The following is a 20,483-nucleotide window of genomic DNA, read 5'->3' as shown; positions in this document are numbered from 1 at the left end:
AAGCAGGCATCTAGATCCAAGGCAGCAGAAAGCAGAAGATCTCTTTTGGATTTCTGATGCTAATTTGTGCTTGGTAAGTTGCTCTGGGAGGAAAAAGCTGTCAAAGTAGACTCACAAGACGGCATTCTGAGGTTCCTAAAGCCTTGAAAAGCTTTATAAAGTTTGAGTATTTCATCTAAAACTTAACCAATACTTTATTGATGAAAGTGGACTATCCAGGTATTGGGTTTATTCTTACATCTCTTGGGAGCATTTGGATCAACTACTGTTGTTATAGTTTGAATCTGAAATGTTCCTTTTGGGCTCATATTTTGCCTGCTTCTTCCCTGACTGGCTCCATTTCAGGAGGTTGTGGAATTACAAGGAGGAGCTTAGCTAGAGGAGGTAGATTATTAAGGGCAGACCTTTGAAAGTTTTACCTTGCCCCTGATTGCTATCATACTCTATGTTTCTTGACCTAGCATGATGCGAACAGCCTCAACTACATGCTCCAGTAGCCATGAACTGATCTTCTCCTCCATACCTTCCCCACAATAGACTTCAGTCCTTCAATACTGCAAGCCTCAAAGTGTTTCTGTAACAACTATATGGAAGGGGTATTCCCACACCTTTTCTGTCAAGGGCCTGAGAACAAATTATTTAAGCTCTGCAGGCAATATGGTCAGTGTTGCAACTTCTCAACTTTGTTCAGTGGTATAAGAACTTAGCTGTGATGTAATAACTCCATGAAGCAAGACAGTGGACCAGGTTATTGTTTGCTGAGCTTAAGTGATATAGTATCTCTACAAGGAATTTGGTGAGTCATGAAAAAAGAACTACAACTTAAATAAGCAGCCAGACTTGGAAGGATGTAGGAGAAGGTATATTAATGAACTGAGAAGGAAATTCAATCAGTAGTAGTCTTTACTTGGTTTTGAAGGAAGAAACATATGAACCTTAAATAAATACTGACCAGGATGAACTTTCATCTACCACAGGGAGAATGACAAGGGATGGGCTCAATGGAGATGTTAAGCAAACAGGGCACTGAGGAGGTAGAAATCACTACATTTAGAGAGAAAGCGACTTTGGATGGCCATGGAGAATGTGTGGGCTAGGACCACGTGAGATGCAGATGTGTCCAACAAAGTAAAACAACAAAGTCCAGAGCAAGCAGAGGCAGTTATCCTTCACGGAACTGTGAGTTGGCACACTGGAGGAGAGTTGATGTCAACCTAGAGGATGTAAATGCTTTTTTCCCCCCTCTTGTCTTCTTTTCTATCCCCCCCCCTCTCTCTCTCTTCTATTTATTTCAGTGGCAGGAGAAGGAACTAAAACATTCTAGAAATGTGGTCCCTATAAGTCAAGCAGAGAACCCTCTGTGTCTCCAGAGAATCTGTGGTGGCTGCATCTTACAAGTACTGTGCAGCTACAAACCAGCCCCATTTATGAACCATGATCTGTCTGATCATGGTACTAAGTACCTTACCTCATAAGCCTTTTAACACTTATGAAAAGCAACTCAATGAAACAGTTATTTTAACCCCATTCTATAGATTAGGAAACTAAGATGTTGCAGAAGTTAACTCACCCAAAGCCTGACAGCTTCTATGAGGCATAGTGTAGGCGTAATCCTACTGCAAAATCATACTGGGTACAAATGATATTGCTTTTCAGTCCACAGAAGCATATTTCTGTGTATGCATAAACAAAGCATTTTAACAACTCATTTCCAAATCATTTCTTTCTGAATTACAGTATCCCTCCTAGTCAAAGTCTCCAATATTATGACCACATTTCATACATTTTTATAACTCTACTAATTATTTTTAGGGCTGCTGGATTAATAAGAAAAGATTTTAGGGACAGACAGATGGCTCAATGGTTATAGTTGCTTACTGCACAAGCCTAGGAATTCAGTTCCTGGAACCTATCCATACAAAGGTAGAGGGAGAGAACCAACTTCACAAAGTTGTCCTCTGACCTCCACAAGGGGGGCATGACACAAGTACTCTCCTCACACACTTCTTGTACACACAAGTTCACATCCATTAATAATTATTTTAATGTCCATTTTTAAGAGATTTTAAATTTATAGTTTCATCATAGTGCATCCAACAGAAGCATAGTATATTAGCATAAAAGTGTGATTTTTATCATTGTCATACCCTATGTGAGAATATAATATATTTCACACTATTTTATCTCTATTTTTGGTGAATGTGATTTCAGTGAACATAAAAATATATTTATCTCACACAATTTTGAAAACAACCAAAAATATTCACAGTAGCTGGATTGGTAATCACTTTATTTAAGTTATTTAAACTTGGGCTGTATTGGTGCTATTAAAGAATTATTTTATTGTTTTTAATAAAGTGTATATATGTTGGGGGTATATGTACATGAGTGCAGGAACCTACAGAAACCAGAGACATCAGATCTCTCCTAAATGCTGGAATCACAGGTAGTTTTGAGCCACCTGAGGTGAGTGCTGGCCTAGTTTGGTTTCTTTGCATGAGGAGTAAGTGTTCATCATCATTGAGTCATCTATCCATCTCTAGTAGTATTAATTTTATATTTATGCATGTGAAAAGCATTCTTTTTTTGAAATTAAGATGATGGAAGAAAACTTTGAGATTTAGCAAATAATTACTAAGACAATAAGGTGATAATATTGTATGGTGTTCCCTGGTCCTGACTTTCATGTCCTTTAAAGCTCTTGGAACTCATTAAATTTTGCAGATCTAACACCAGGATAGTTGGTGTGGGTCTGTTTGCAGCTTCCCTAAGTTCAATCAATTTAAGGGAAACAGGAGTAGAGGTTTAGTGGATTAGTCCTAGCAGTCCATTAGTCTCTGCATTCTCAGTTGTAATCCAGCCTCTGCCAATGTGATTGGAGGAACAATCTCATACAAAGCCTAAATGTTCAAAAAAATCTCTAAAACAGGCTCCCTAGAGAAATACTCAGGCCACAGTTTACTTGTCTTTACTGAACATCAACATAGGCAGCATTTATCAACTGTCCTATTTCTTGTTGGTTTTCCTTTTATACCTTTTTGCTAAATCTTTCAGACCTAATATTAAAAAATGAACCATGTCACGATGCCAGCACTAGCTCAGCATTTAATTATCATTTTAAAAATCCTTCTCCCAAGTGAATATTAAACACAAATCAAAGCTATGTTTTCATTTGCAAGCCGATTGAAGAAAACATGGTTAAGGTTGCCATGTGCACAAATTAATACTTAGAGAAAGCCTGGCAGGACTGAGTCATGAACAGAAATGAAGCAGTTAGTTTGCAGTAAAAGTGAGTGACAGTCTTCAAGCATGTGAGGTCAATTATTCTGTTTTCTATTGAAAATGGATTGGTGTATGACACTTAATTTCTTTATTGCTCCATCCAACAAGTCAACATTTACTAAATATAATTAATAATAATAATAATAATAATAATAATAATGAAACAGTACAAAAATTCTTTGAACTAGGCTTCTGCTTATGCCTCTCCTGCCAAAGTCAGGTTTGTACAGGGTAACACAAGATCACACACATTAGAAACCTTGGTAAGTTTAAAGCGTAGTTAAAACTAAAAATGTGTTCATTAAATAAACAGAAATAAAGAAAAATGTGGTGTGGGTTAGACCCAGTAAACTGTCTCGTAAGATCATTCTAGGGAAAACTATGATTGTCCCTCCTCCTCTTACCTTTAAAATATTCCCCAAACATCCTAATTTCCCTAAGTGAATCATATTCAACCAACCTTAACTGATTATGTGCTATGCACAGGCACTGTGCTAAATACTTTCACATGCATTGGCTCATTTAATCCCCATGTTTTACACAATATTGCCAAATTCCTAATTTTATCCAATGTGTCTTTTGTTCTTTTAGCTTCCACGGTAACAATTAGCCAAATCTCCCATGTACCAAGTGCAATCTATAGCTCAAACTGCATGCTACCTCTTTTAAATGTCAATCTCTCTTAACATCACAGACAGATGCTATCAACTCCAGGTCACAAATGAGATCATGAGACTTACTCAGTGATGAGGTCCCACAATATCAAAAGAGTTGAGACTTAATTAGAAAAAAAAAGAATATACAAATTTTCAACACATATTTTTTTTATGTAGCAGTAGTGTATACTCTTAGGTTATTCCCCGGGTCTTGCTACGAGGCTACAATTTTACCATTCTACAAATCTAGTTCAGGCTATGCTCTTACAATTCCTACCTCATGCTTTCCTATTTAAGAAGTCATCGTCACTTTTCTGTTCACAGTCTCATGGTTTTGCTAGGGGCTGAGGAAATGGTCCAGTGGGTAAACGTGTTTGGTACAGTTCAAGATCAAGGACATGGGTTCAAATCCTCAGAACTATTTCAAGTCTAGCCAGGTAGTACACATGTTGATAACAATGGCACTCCCCGGGGAATACAGGAGGTGGAGGCAGGAGAATCACCTGAAGTTTGAAGGCCAGCTAGCCTGGCATATGGATCAGAGAAACAATAAAAGACTCTGTCTCAAACAAAGTGGAAGGTGAGGACTAGTACTCCAGCTTGTCTTTTGACCTTCACACCATGTATGTCATGGCATGCAAATGCCCTTATTCATACACACCAGCACACATACACACATACACACATACACACACACACACACACACACACACACACACACACACACACACAGCCCTCATACCTCACCCCCTCCATACACACAGAAGAGAGATCTTTCTACAGTCTAAATCTTGCTACTTTGGCTTTTTAAGAACTGGAGAAGTTTAGCATCAACCAAAACTTTCTGCAAAATCCTCTTAGTACTCTACAGCGCCCAAGTTAGGTAGAATAGGATCCTGATTCAAAAAAACACTAAGAATCAAAGCAGTGGTGGGTGACTGATGTCACCACACAGAGCTAGGAGGCTAACAGTAATTATGTCAGGTCCTAACTCCCATCCCAATAATATTTTCTGCAAACCAGCTTATTCTCTTGCTCTCAGTAACTTAATAAAAATATGCACCAGGAATATTACCCAAGTCTCAAACTTCTAGACCCAAGGGAGGCATGTACTCCGACGTGATGTTTTTTTGTCTCTGGTCTGACTTGTGAATTACAGTAGCATCTTAACGCCAGAGCTATTCAGTTTTGGTTAAGTAACTTTCAAGGCAGCAGTTATCCTTGTTATAATGAACTATGGGGTTCACCATACTGAACACAAATTTGGTGTACATCTAGAGCATTATAAACAGTTCACACATGGGGATATCATGGCAAAACCAGATGAAATTTCATGAGTGAGAAATTATAATTGGTTAGAATTATTTTAAAGAAATAATTCAACAGAAACAATTATATATAGATATGACAAGCTAGCAAAAAGAAGGTATAAACTAGAAACAACATGTCACCAAATAATGGAAAATAATTACTAAAAGACACTGTTTTAGATGCATAGATTATTATAAAAATCTAACAAGAAATACCTAGCTCACTGTGGTGCTTTGAATGAAAATGGACCCCACAGACTCACAGGGAGTGGTACAGTTGGAAGGTACGGCCTTGTTGGAGGAGGTGTGTCGCTGGGAGTGAGCTTTGGGGTTTCAGAAGCCCATGCCAGGCCCAGTGTAGTTCTCTCTGCCTACTATGTGCCATCCCATATGTAGAACTCTCAGCTACCTCTCCAGTCTGCCTGTGTGCAGTCATGCTTCCTTCCGCAGAAGACAACGGACTAAACCTCCGCACTGCCAGCCAGCCCCAATTAAATGTTTTACTTTCTAAGGGTTGCTGTGGTCATGGTGTTTCTTCACAGCAATGAAACTCTAACTCAGACATTAACTGTTCAACAAACCTTTTGCCCTTTGCTACTGGGTGAAAAGCTAGGCTAGGGGCCCCCAAGCTGCCATACGTACATGTTGATGCCAGCTGAACAATTTATGCGAGCAAGAAACTTCTAAGTGTTACATGACTGACTGTGGCATTTTTCTGAATCCAAGATTTCCTGTAAAGAATCCCTATGAGAAATTACTTAAGATATAAAGTTTTTAAAAGCTCATATATTTTAAGGTAGGAAAGCTGTAACAAATAAAAAATTTGTCTATAGGGGAACAAATATTTTTTCCTTAAATTTTTTGATACTCTTACACTATTAGCATTAAAATAAACCCTGTGAGTCACAGTGTTAATCAAGTTTGTGGCTGCAAAATACTTCTGTAGTCCCCAGTCTTGCAAGCAACAGAATGAAAGGAGAGCATCTCATTTGAATACACAATTAGCCAAAATAGTAGATGCTTAGCACAGCATTCACCCATTAGTTCACTCAACATCTGTCTTACCTGTAACTGTAGAACAATACAACACTTTATTTGACACAGTCAAACTCTAGCCCCAGCAATTTCAAAACCAAGAGAAAGAACATCAAAGGCCACACCCACTCATATCCCAGAGACTGCAGGTAGCTGTCACTTAGGCACAGCATTGTACTAATACTAACTAAAAAGCCAAAAAGAACTTCTCCAAAAGGGAAAATCATGGACAGGACTTGTTACATAGGAAAAAAATGACTTTCCCACTTTGTATTTTATTCTATAGGGGTTTAAGTCACACCAGCTGAAAGCTCAGTTATTATGGTGAATTAGATGGCAAATAACACATAACTATTCAGACCCAGGGTTAAACAATGGAACAAGAATGCCCTTAGATACTTTACCTCCTGACCAAATGTAATTTTCAAACATGTACTCATGGGATCAGAAGCTAACAAAAAATAACATTTCATCTCTAATCTACCCTCTTCTCTATAATTAAAAATCAAGGAAACAAAACAGACATCATCCAAGTGATCCATTTCCACACACTCAATCAGAGGAGGAGAATGTCTGCCCAAAACAGCAGCTCCACTCTGTTACTTCAGGTCCCAGGATCTTGCTGGTTCTTTTGTTTCTGGTGAGAAGAAGTTGCTCTTCTTTACAAAAAGCCAGAGAATACATGTGATGGCTAATGCTGACTATTAACACGACAAGATTTGGAATCACCTAGAACAAAAATCTCTGGGGGTGTGAGGGAGCATTTAAAGACTGGTTTAACTGAGGTTGGAGGCCCCTACTCTGAAGAAGGACAGCCACTGGCCCATGGGTGGAATGCTCATACTTAATAACAAGGAGAAAGCAAGCTGGACACCTGCATTGACTGCTCTCTGGTTTCTGGCTGGAGATGTAATGTGACCAGCTGCCTCATACTCCTGTTTCCATGGCATCCCAGCCTGGGTGGACTGTGCCTCAGAACCATGAGCCAAAATAAACTCCTCCCTCCTTAAGTTACTTTCATTAGGCATTTAGACATGACAGTGTGGAAAATAACATGACAAGTAACATTTCATTTTACATAAATCTGGAAACACCATAACTATGAGACATTACCTGTAATTCTCTGTATCAAGACTCTAGGACAGGGACCTTTCCTTTGAACACTCTAGTAGAGTTCTAACTGAAAGACAATGAGCTCACTGATGGACTGTTTTCTCTCATGGTAGAAAACACAGCATATCAGAGAGGACACAAAGACGGGAACAATACTAAATCCATGGACCCAGGAGTTCATGTCTTTAACTATGGTGTCACAGAACACAAAAGAGCTGGAATACATCTTAAGCAAACATGAGTGCCCACCTCAAATAAGGATGGTTTGTCCAGCGAACCTATGAATTCATTTTGAGAAAGAAACAACAAACTATCCAACAAGTTGCTCCTTTTTTTTTCCTCCAAGTCCTTGCACATTGAAAAATCTGCCTGCTGCAGAAGCAAGAGGGTGGCTGACACAAGTGTTTGATTTGCCTCCCCTCCCTATGGCATTAGTTCTAATTTCTTATTCTCGTATGACATTAAGAAGTCTAAATCACTCCTTTCTATTCATTTATGTATTAATTGATTTGTTTATTATTGAGCATCTTCTAAATGCCAGGCACCAGGCTCGGTCATGGTTAATGCAATCTACAGTGTTGGTATATCATTACATGGACTTTCTGCAGGGACCAAGAACAAGATTTTTGTTCACTACATTTTACCACATGCCTGGACCACCTCACAAGAGGCATCTTTTTGTTAGCTTTCATTTATGAATGGACAAACAAGTTAAACACTGGGAAAAGAAAACAAAGTGAACACCTGCTATAGATATGCTTCCTTATATTGATTTCTAGAGCCCTAGGAGTCATTGATTGTTAATCCCAACCTCAGAGGAAAGGGCTGGCCTCACCCAGTAAGTGCTGCCATCACGATTATTTTCACTGAGGGTAAAAGGTAGCAGTGCATGTGGTGAGGACACAGAGAGGAGGAGCAGAATGGAAATATGTTGACTCATATCCTCCAGTAAATGTGTTTATTCCAACTCTGACATCACTGCCAAATGTGTTGCAAAGCCAGCAATACTTGGCTCTGGAAAACTGAACTGAAAGTCACAAGCTTCATTTCCTACTGCCAGCTCCTTTAGCCACTGGGCATGAAGTATTGGACAGAGTTAAGGATGAATTCTGCATCTGCTGTGACAAAAGTGTCACCTCTCCCAGACCAGGAGGCAAAGACATTTGTAGGCTGTCTCCTTCATAACCATGGATAATCTCTCCTCTGCCATCTGATGGCTCCTTCATGCAAATGTAATCAACCCCAAAGCCTGGATACCCCATTAACAGCCCAAACTTGCTAATAAAGAGCAATTATGGTGGTCCCAGACTATTTCTCATGACTGGAAGATCTCCCCTCCCCCCAAAAAAACTACATGCTGGAGATCCTTTAAAGTTATGCTTAAAATTACTTGAGATGAAAGCAACAAGATTAAAAAAAAGAAGAAGAAGAAGAAGAAGAAATGTTCAATAACAAAGCAAATCAGATGAAACTTCAAACACTGCAAGACCCAGGATAGACCAACAGGTTTCTGTCTCTTTTCCCTAATGTAGAGAAAGCGAGCAATAAGTTGCAGATGGAGATTAAACTGTGTAATCTATATCCGAGTTTCTTCAAAAGCTTCTGGGAAGCCACCTGGAGCCAGAGACAACACTGGAAAATGCTTAGTGATCTCAGCCAAATGGAGCGTGGCTAGACCACTGCCACAAGCATTTACTTGACTGGTCTGTTTTTATTAAAGTGAATGATCAAACACCACACTCTCCTAGGACTCAAATGGAGACCTTTCTGACACAGAGAGGCACAAGGCACTCTTCTCTGGCATTATTTATAAAATGTTGCTGTTGCTGAAGCCATACTTCCTGAACACATTTCCATCTTGACCTTGTCCTCACACTCCACTTTCTAGTTGTCATATTACCCTTGTGATACCCACTGAACTCAAGGCGACTTGTCTCTCATTGCTCTGCTCTTGCAGATACTAGTTCCTATGACCACTGCTTCATCTCACTCCTCCTGGTTAATCAGCACAAATCTTCCAAGCCAACACTTAACATCAAGGCTCAATACAAGCATCCTAAGGGTACCTATTCTCTTCTTCCTTCCCTTCCCAGCTGCTAAATGAGTCAGATATTCCTTCTCTGTTCTCACTTTCTTTATCCTTATTATACTATTTATCATATTGTTTTATAAATTACTAATACCTAAAAAATCATCTCTTACTAATTAATAAGTTCGGAGAAGGAGATTTCATTATTTTATTCATTCTGATTCCAAGTGTCTGGAGACATTAGGGCTCTTTCAATAAACTTTGTGTGACTAGGTGGATGAATAACACTGTTTTCATTTGAGGTCTGTGTATCTGTACCTCTCTCTCTCTCTTATCTGTCTATCTACCTATCTGTATATATCTACCTACCTACCTATCTACCCTCTCCATAGTAACTGTACCTTTGAAAGGGTATAATAGGCATATAATTTGGTGGATCATAAACAAGTTTTCCCAAGTGAACAGAAAATATACTACAAACAAGATTTACACATAGTATAGTTAGGTAAAACTGATGCAGAATATTGGGTAGTGACTTGATCATCTGTTTCATGCAAGGAAGGCATTGACAGTGGGGCATAAGGCTATTATTTATGACACAACTGTACATGTAGGTCATTCATCCTTCCCTACATTCAGCTCGTTAACAAATACAATCATTATTATGCAGAAAATCAAAATATTTTCATTTGTTAAAGATGCAAATATGAAGGGCTAAAAATCAAGGTAAAGCTGGGTCCCAAGTGTTAGGACATGACTCCTATGTTTGGCCTGCCACTCAGAATGTTTCCTACTGGTATAACTGATTCATAAGGATAGGAAATTTGTTGTTGTTGCTGGTGGTGGTTTGTTTGTTTTGTGTAAGACTTGGACTCACTATATAGGATTTAGAAAAAGATAATTTTGTGGGTTCTATTATCAAGAAAAAAGGTGGTAAGAAATGAAGAGGGTTTTTGGTTTCTAGGCTGTTGCTTCCAACATTAAAAGTACAAACATATTTTATTAAGTCACAAACAAAACCAATTACATCATTTTCCTGAGTTCCTTGTAACAAAAATACTAAGGTCTCAACTTCTCGTCTCAGCTTGAGAGACCTTCATTGAGACTGCAGGTTAGTTTGTAACCTTAGCTCCAGTCAATTATTCCAATCCCTTGAGTCCATATGCCCAGTTCACTGCACTTTTGATATTTTTGCTTTGTGCTATGAACATATTATTATTTCCTTGTGGTTTTCCTCTTCCCTCTTGCCCTTTACTTTGAAATCCCATGTATTTTCTCCTAGCTCAAATATTTTCATCTTTATAAATCTTTCCTTTCTTGGCTTACATATACCAAGAGCCAACTGCTTTTCCTTCACACTCTCAGTGTAGTTCCTAAACCTCTATCATGAAGAATGCATTATCTTATAAAATACTCAGAACCAGGCATTGTTCACTTTTGTTTCATATATGTATGTGTATATGTATATATATAATAATACATTATATGTGTGTATATAATGCATATATTATATATACATTATATATCATATATAATGCTATTGAAAGAAAATGGCTGAAGGATTACTTGGCATTTACAGACACCATTTCCAATATTAGTAGCAATGGTTATTATTAACACCCGTCCTGATGAATATGGATATTTGTGGGGGATAGCTTCAATTCACTATGTCACTACTACATGCCAGGCACAAAGGCAGATCATATGTTTGTTTCTTCAATGAGGAAAGGGAGGCGTACTGAGCCTACTTTACTTCTCCAATACAACCAGGTCATGACCTTCCAGAGAGTGGCTGACAAACTTGTACTTCACATGTTGGTTTGTGTTTGTTCCATGGCATGTACTGTTCTCTCTCACACACAATTTGGCCTTTGGTTATTGCACTCCAGACATTATGCTAGGCATTCAACCAATCCTGTTTTGTTATCCTTATAGTTTCCTTGTTGTAACTACAGCCCCAAGTAGTGTCAACTCCATCTTTCTCCATACAGATGAGAAAGCTCAACACTCTCCCTCCCTATCTTAAAACCCTCAAAGGAGTACAAACTATGCCAAGTATAGCAGTACCTGCAAGTGGGCAACACTAACTTGAGACCCAAAGTAGTTAGAATTATGAACAAGTATGAAATGATTTCAATTCATTGAATTAATGTGATGCTACATAACATTAGTATCACATAAGAGAATGCCAAATTGTATTTGTACATGGTATTTTTTTTTTTTTTTTTAGTATTTTAGCCTCCCAAGAAGGCTCTTCCTGACACTCCAGTGTCTCTCAGAAGAAATCTTGTATTTCTATTGTAGTAGTCCTTGCTGAGCATCCATTCACTTATGGTCCTCTCCTTTTATTTAATGTGAGCTCCATTTCATTTATTCCAAACTCTCACCTCAACCCAATACCTTCATTTTCTTTCATTGTCATAGTTTCCCATCTATAGTATTTAGACCATATATTAGTCAATTAGGTGTCATTCTCACTGCTTTCTAACATTAGACACACTAATGCATTATATAAAATAGCATCTAAACAATTAAACATTTTCATATCACTCCATATTCTCTGTGTGCCTCTCAACTTTGCTTTTACAGCTGTATTTTAATCTTGGTTCATCGAATAATATAAGCATTTGACTTATGCAGAGCATGAAGGATCCTTTATCATTTCTGATGTTGCCTCAAACAATCCTTTAGAAATAGGCAATGCAAGGATGGGCGGTAGTGGTGCACTCCTTTAATCCCAGCACTCAGGAGGCAGAGGCAGGTGGATCTCTGTGAGTTTGTGAGTTTGAGGCCAGCCTGGTCTGCAGAGTGAGTTTCTGGACAGGCTCCAAACCTATATAGATAAACCCTGTCTCAAAAAACAAACAAACAAACAAAAAACAAAACAAAAACAGGTAAGGCAAATGAAAATTATGTTTGACAGATGAGAAACCCAGGAATAAGAAGTAGAGGCAATTGCCTATGCCATATAGGTAACTAGAGTAAGGTTGATTGTGGGTTGAAACTTTTTGACATCCATATTTGTTTTTTAAAGGAATTATGGCATTAGGCTCTCTTCTGAACTGAAATCTCAAATACAAATACAAAATACTTAATGCAGGTAATGAGACAAAATGTTTGGTCCTGGTTTTTTCATATGTCAGTTAATCTATCCTCAACCAAGGCAAGATTTCTCCACATGGACATTTCTCTTCCCCTCTTGGGATTTCCTATTACCTGGTTCTCTATGCCCACTGCTTTGAGACTTTCATCTAGGATGATAGTTATCTGTCCATGATTGACTATGACATCCCACAGGAAAATGATTTAAAGACATCACATGGCTAATGACACAATCAGCCTGTTGGAGAGGAGTTCAATTTTATTTAATCAAATATCCTATTTCAAGTCATAGTGAATGCATACACAGTTTTTTTAATTTGGAGGAACTTTAAAGAGGAGTCTATACTGATCTGTAACACATGCAAAGAATGTGGAAAAGCCTGTTGTTGATCTTGAAAGTATGTACTACACAGTGACTAGGTGATACTTAAGACTTCCCAAGTCTCCTCTCACCTAATAATATTGAGTTAAAGGAATGAGTAGGGAACATTCTTGGTGATGCACTAAAATCTAGTGCTGTTTGTCTTGCTTGCATGGGAAGGTCAATCAAGACACAACTGTAATTTGTTCAAGGCAGGAATCCACATGTAAAACCCCAGATTAGACTCCTAGCAATAGTGGTGAGGGTGCCTAAACTGGCCTACCCTAGTAATCAGATTGGTGAATACCCTGTTATCATAGATCCTTCATCTAGTAACTGATGGAAGCAGATGCAGAGATCCGTAACCAAGCACCAGGCTGAGCTCTGGGAGTCCAGTCAAAGAGAAGGAAGAGGGATTATGTGAGCAAGGTGGGGTCAAGATCATGATGGGGATACAGGGACAACTGAGGCAAGCTCAAAGGAACTCATGAACTTGAGAGTGGAATTCATGTTGTATGTTACAAAATGTCTCTATGTGTGAGTGTGTGTGTGTGTGTGTGTGTGTGTGTGTGTGTGTGTGAAGTATGTAGGTAGGTATTCATATGCATGTGTGTGCTTATACACATGCATGTGGACATCAGAGAGGTCAGCATTGGATGCCTTCCTCAATGGCTTTCTACCTTTTTTTTTTGAGTCTGGGTCTGTCGCTGAACCTGGGACTCACTGATTCAGCTAAGCTCCCTACTTGTGAGCTCAGGAGAACTGCTTGCTTTACTGTCTTACATGGGAAATACAAATGTATGCCACTGTGCTTTTACAAGGAGTGCTGGAGGTCTGAACTCAGGTGCTCATGCTTGTGCAGATAGGTCTATAAGAAGTGAGTCATCTCCCTAGGCCCTGACTGATGATCCTTTTTGCTTTTAATGAAGCCAACAGGGAAGAAAGTAAAGTTCTACTCTGTGTGAATCAAATCTGTATACGACTACATTTGTAGAAAATAAATAATAGTTGATATTAGTGTATGTTTGCTAGGTGCCAAATACTATGTTAAATGAAAAATGATTAAACAGCATTTATCATCTCATCTAATTCACAAAAAATTTTAGTTTTTAGATTAGAGAAGGAGTATTTGCTTATAATGAATGATGATTAAAAGATGGCTGAGGTACTTGGGTAATAGATTCATCTATTTGATGGACAGATTTAAGTTCAACTCAAATGTTACCAGGATTTCTAACTTTACAGTATAATTGCCTTAAACTTTTACTTACAAGTTCTTGAAGAGAAACATTCATTTAGCATCATTTATTTTTCCAACTAGAAACATCAAAATTAAAAAAAACCAAATAAATAGAAAAAATCAAACTTGAAAGAAGTCTTGGACTAAAACTTAAATGATATATTTTTCACTAGGACCTGGATGTGAGTTCTCTAATTCTCTGTGGATTTAGGTTGCTCCAGCTATAAAATTACCCTCCACAAATTCTAAAAAGGAACAAATCAAAATATCCATATTAAATTTAAAATGTGTGATAGTGTCTCATAATTAAATGGTTATTGCTGTTATCATGAACAAACTGGTACATAGGGAAGTTACATAAGTGGGGAAGTGGAGAACAACACAGGAGTTAAATTAGGGAGCTGTCTTTTGACCAGGAAATTCTCTCAATTCTCAGTACTCATTCTCATTGGTCTAAGCTGCCTTTGCAGAAAGGGAATGGTCCTCTAGCTAGCACAGAGAGAAATCATATTCACTGTCATTTCTCTCTCTGCCTCCCCTCCTTTCTTCTCTCTTTGCCAACCCTCTTTCCCCCTTTCCACCCCCCTGGTCTCTCTACAGACCTCTGCTACCTTACATCTTTAGCCAAATGAGATCTGCATTTAATTCTCAGACCATGGCATTCCCTTTAAGCCATCTTGTGCTGTCACTAACTTGCCAAAATTGGTATAATCCCTCCAGTGGAAGATATGCATGATTCTTACTCAGCATCAAGCAAATTCTGGCCAAATGGGCTCTTAGTCCCTTTGCTAACCAGAATATGTAGCATAACTACCAAACAGACTGAGTCCAGGTAGCTATATTTTATATGACATAGCCAAATAATGCAGAAGGGAAATTCCTTGGTGTGTGTGTGTGTGTGTGTGTGTGTGTGTGTGTGTGTGTGTGTGTGTATGAGAGGGAGAACCTTGGGTTAATAAAATGCTGAGTTACAAAGTCCAGAGTGTTTCTGACAGCAAAGACTACCAAGTGAAATCCACTACACATACCTTCCATAGGCAAAGTTGCTACCAGAATTTTCCTCCTGTAAAATGTTCATACTGCAGATTTTTACTGGCCTTCCCAGGCTTATGCTCTTCAATAATAAAGTCAAGCCTAACAATGCATCATCCTTCACTGTCTGGTAATGTAGTATGGATTGGATTAGCACCCATTTACTGGCCAGGGAGGCTCACCCTAAGATGGTGAAAAGATGCTCCCACCCTATTTGTATTTTAAAATGCATGATAGTGAATTCTATGATTCAAGGATTTTTGTTCCTTTTGGTAAAACTCATTCATGAGCAAATTAAAACTGCAAATCATGGAAACAGAAATGAAAGACCCACTAAGTCCTCTCCAAGGCACAATTATTCAACCTTAGTACGTCAAATTCCAACACATCCTCAGGCTGTCAGATGGGAAGAGAAAAAAAGTTGAAGTCCCCAAACTGTGGCAATTGTGAGTCATGATTATATCACCAATCATAATTTAGACATAAATGAGCTTCACTGGATATGCAGCTGTGCTGATAGGAGGAAAACCCCTTGGCTTGAGAGACAGAACCGGCTTTTAAAGTCAAATGTGTGATGTGTAAATACAAAACAGAGGATGCTGCATCTTTGCCTACATATCTTCATGAACTGCAAAGCAATGCAGACCCTAACTGAGCACTTGGAGTGGTAACCTAGTTTTCTGTTTAGCTAATAGCTACCCATTTTGCTTACACTTTTATCCCCCTCATTACATTGCATTGACGACTATTTAGTAAATACATGTGAAAGGCCACACACTCCCTAACACTTCTTCTGGGGTGGATATAACCTCCTCCTCATGTTTCTATCTGAATAATTTAGCTGCTGACACACCAAATCAAATGCAGCCAGGACAGGTATCCCACTGATAACTCTTTCTGAGGCTAAAAACAGACTCCTGCTCAGCTGATCCCCCTCCCCCATGTCATTGCTCGGCAAGATTAAGGGTCCAGGCTGAGGACTAATAGAGGATACTTAAGCCCAGCCCCTCACCGAATGTAATATTTTATCCAATCTTACAGGAACTTAGATGGCTCTTCTGAAAATTATTTATGATGCTACAGAGAGGTAGGAAAAGTATATTTTCAAGAGAAGAAAATAATATGGAACAAGAGAAAGAGGGAGAGATACAGGTGAAAGACATATAATGTGATCTTATGAGATGCCACCCAGTCTATCCTTGGGCATAGGACTCATAAACCCTCAGGAGTCACCTTAATACTTATACTGGAAGATACACAATGGAGTAAGAGAATTCCCATTGTGTGTGTGGGGGAGGGAGTGACCCCAGACTTCTCTTGTCTTCTATGTGGATATAACTCACTAAAGTATTACAGCGGTGTGTTTTTTAGTAGGGTGGCCAAGCTCCAAATATGGTTTCACATAACAGATTCCCATTCCTTCTTTAGAGAAGATTGAAATTAAATAGCAGTATTCAGAACTGGGTCCAAAGTAAAGAAAACACAGAAGGGTTTTTAATAGTCTGATTTAGGGGGTGGAGACTGGCAAGGACTAAAGGAGGCGGCAGGAAACCTGTCTTACTCCAATGCTGGTCAAGTGTGTCTGCTCACAGAGGCAGGGCTCCTGCTCATCTACCTATGGAGACTTCATGGGAAGTTGGCTCAGTCCCTAATTCTGCAGAGGGACTGCAGGCAGAAGGGAGAACAGCAAATGGGCTACACCCTGAGTGCTTAAATGGCAGGTGCAAGGGAAATGGAGTGGGTGCTGGTCAATGGGAGGAGCCAAAGCCGGGAATATCTACACAGTTCCTTCCAACCCTAAATTCCTGCACCAAGAAAGACACATCTTGGAAATGACAGTTCCTCCCAACACACAATACTTCAGGCATAGGCAGGTACAAGTCCTACTCCAGACACCTCAACACCCTGGATTCTTATTTGAAAACACACACACACACACACACACACACACACACACACACACACACACACACAAGCTGACCCAAGCAGCCTGTGATCAGCCACTGAGCCAGCACAGCCTTGCTACTGGGAATTAAGGCTTTAATCTAAAGCAGAGTTCCTAATACTGTACTGCTTCAGGTGTGTCTGAGGGTGGGAAGGCTGTGCCACTTGGATTTCAAACACCACAATACATTCTTCAATATCTGGAGAAGGCAAAGAGGGTTTGCACATCACTCCAGTCTCTCCTGGTATTCCTCAGTCCTGCATCTTCCTGCAGTCTCTTTAAAGTGCCTAGATACCAGAGCAAGACTCTGCATCCATTTTGCCAGCCAGGAACCACTGAGTTTGGGAACTTTGGAAGCCAGGGGTTGGGGGGCGGGGGTTGGTGCCAAGGCTCATATTTCGGCGCCAGAGTTCTCAGCCAGGAAAGCTGAGAATCAACACCCATCTACCTCTTCTTTTTCAGTCTCCATCCCTTCTCCCTTCCAGGACACCACAAAGATCTTACCCACAGCAGCACACCTACACACACACACACACACACACACACACACACACACACACACACGCTGGTGCACACACCATTGGGTTTAGAAGGTTTTTGATTCTGAAGATACCAAAAGACTCGGAAAGAAAAGGGGCAGCCGTGCCACCTCCTCACTTCCCGCCCTAAGTCTACACAGGATAAAATCTCATACATTTCAAATACCACCATAGAACACACCACCCGCCCATGATACCAGAATGTCCCGTACCTGATATGCAGACGATGAAATTGGCTTGAAGAAGAAAAAGCACCTCCCAGACTATTTCCATCCTCTGATTCTCATTCCAGGTGCATCACTCGACGGGAAAACAGGGGGGAAGGGGGGAGCCCGACACGGCACACACATACACACACGCACACACTCTCCAGAGAGCGCACACTCGCGCTCCCACCCGACAGCCGGCCAGGGGCAGTCACCCCCACGATCAATAACGCAGTTTGAATTGTTTTGGCAAATCTCCCCTCGGGCTCTTCGGATGTGCTCCCCAGATGTGCTGACACATGTCCGATGCCTCTCTGCCTCGGAGGTCTCCCCGCTCTTGCGTCTCTGCTCCTCTCACCAACGGTGGAAACAGCACTTGAGGCGACCGCGGTGGTGGCGGTGTCAGCCACCTGAAGCCACCAGCACTGGGCTCTTTCTGCAAAACCGAGACCCCGATCCGCCGGGCGCCCCAAGAAGACATAGACAACAGCCCCCGACCAGGCCGAGCAGTGCAGTTCCGAGCTCTTGGCCTCTTCCCGTATGCTAGCTGAGACCAGGTAGTCCGCGACAAGTTGCCCTCGAAGTCCGCCCCCTTCACCAGGGCATGGTCAGAGGATGGCTGCTGGCTCCAATCTGGCCTGTTCTCCTGCTTCCGGAGGTAGTGGGGAGAGAGGAGACACGGCACACAGAGAAAGAAAGAGAAGCGGGGATTATTGCCCGAAAACACCGGTCACCATCAGCCTCCGTTGACCCTCCCTGCTCCCCAAGTCCGCTCGCCGCCAGCCGCCTTCGAGGCCGGTTCGGGCGATGCTTCCAGGACGGCGAGCCCAAGGTTGGGCTCTCGGGACTGGGGCGCGTCGGGAGGCTCACTGGCTCCCCACGTTGCACGCGCGCTTTCTGCTTTTCTGCTGTTTTCCAAGGCTCCCCAGACCCCGCAGTTGCCTTGCTTCCATCGTCCGCAACTAGCGCCGCCGCCGAGATTTTCCGCAATGCAACTGCAGGGGTCGTTATTTCCTCGCCTACGGATCCCGACGCTTTCCCACTCGGAGAGGAGGAGGGCAGGTGGGGGCGGGGGCAGGAGGAGGAGAGGGAGAGAAGGCTCCGCCAGGTGAGCGTCCGCGCCGCCACCCGGAGTCCCCACGTCAGTCGGGCCTCTAGGCACCGGGGGGCGGAGGCATAAGTCCGTCCCGGGTGGGGCGGTGAGGCCATAAGGAGCAGGAGCCGGGCGTCAGCACTTCAGGCCACGGCGGCCGCTGGACCCTAGGAACCAGCCTTGGAGCTCCGCCCCGCCCGGCTGCCCCGGTTCCCTTCCAGGAGCTTGGAGTTTCTTTTCTCTTTAAAAGAACTTCGCCGCTGCTCGTTCCGCACAGAAAAGCCGTGCGGGACTCATCCTTAGAGGATTGTGGTGTGCTTTCTCCCTCTGCAGCGGAATTTGGAGGATTTTTTTTTTTTTTTTTCTTTCATAATCCATTCCCTGCCCTCTCCTTTTCGTCCGGCTCCTGCCCCCTCCTCCCTCTTTCCCTCTTCCTGTTCGGATGCCAGTAATAGGCTACTCACCCCACAATTCTCTTTGCAGGTTCCCAGACCAGGTGCAACTCTTGCCCGCAAGTCCCTCACCTCCCTCCTCTCGCAAACCGTCGCTCTAAGTCCGGATTTCAGCCGCGGTCAAGCGCGTCCCTACCGGATCAGCTACGCGAGGATCCGATACCATCGGAAACCAGGCCGCCGGGGAAAGGGGTTTCCCCTTTTAATTTTCATTCGCCGTTTTTCTTTAGAGACGCTCTCTAACGCTTGGGTGGCTTTTGCAGGGCCCCGGGATACTCTCGGTCAGCGACGCTAGGCAGCTTCCAGGGAAGATTTCCCCAGCAAGCCCGCGCGCGCGCACTCTTGCCCAGCGCGCCGCTCTCCCGAGTCCCAAGGGAAGGAGGGGGCGGCGAGAGCACCACCCACCACCCTGGCGGAACCGGAGCCAGCCGGTCCGCAGAAGGTCTAACCCGGGAAAGGCTGCATGGGAATGCAGTGCAGATGCAGGGTAAATGCACGGAAACCCTGCGCTCCGGACTGTTCGAGTAAAAGGACTGGGAGCGAACAGTGGAGGGAAAACTGCAGCAGATTTGTGTGCGGCGATCACTGAAGGAGTGGTTGGCGAAAGCCCCAGACCTACCTCTTTTAGGGTGCTGAAAAAGAGGAGGGTAGAGCAGAGGGAATCCCTGGTAAGATCTGGGATTTCTCCAGGCGCTTGTCCGGATACCGAAGTGTGACGTTGGGAGGTTTTGCATAAGCGCGGATGGACACACACAGCCAACACACGCACTACCCCGGGGAATATTTTTGTACTTTTAAATTTCTGATGCTTAGAAGCCATTTCACTGTAAGCCTCGGTCCAATAAGCATAGAAAGGGTGGATAAGTGGAAAGGAAAGAGGTGGGGCAAAAATCGTGTTGTTTGTCTGCACAGTTAGATCAGTGAACACAGTGAGTGAAGCATCCAGACGGTGTGGTATCTACGGGTGCGGCATAAGAGCCAAAGTAGCTACACCAGAGGGCTCCTCGGATTCTTGAACGGAGTCTAGGGAGTCTAAAGATTCTTTGTACAGGGAAGTGGGGCGGCGGGGCGCGCGGGGCGGGAGGGTG

General features: G+C 41.9%; 1 protein-coding gene across 1 annotated transcript in view; it reads right to left on the bottom strand.

Annotated features, from left to right (window-relative positions):
- Ca10 (carbonic anhydrase 10) overlaps window positions 1-20,131 on the bottom strand; it is a 499,797-nt gene extending 479,666 nt beyond the window's left edge. The window contains exons 1-2 of the mRNA XM_036195903.1: window positions 20,015-20,131; window positions 17,857-18,499 (exon numbers count right to left, since the gene is read on the bottom strand). Coding sequence (XP_036051796.1) covers window positions 17,857-17,917 — 61 coding nt within the window. The 5' untranslated portion in view covers window positions 17,918-18,499; window positions 20,015-20,131. The remainder of the gene's footprint in view (window positions 1-17,856; window positions 18,500-20,014) is intronic.
- Window positions 20,132-20,483: the final 352 nt, after the last annotated feature.

Source organism: Onychomys torridus, chromosome 8, assembly GCF_903995425.1.
Source record: "Onychomys torridus chromosome 8, mOncTor1.1, whole genome shotgun sequence".
Classification (NCBI taxonomy): Eukaryota; Metazoa; Chordata; class Mammalia; order Rodentia; family Cricetidae; genus Onychomys; species Onychomys torridus.
The sequence above is the reverse complement of the archived record's forward strand: the minus strand, read 5'-3'. Positions and strand labels throughout refer to the sequence as shown.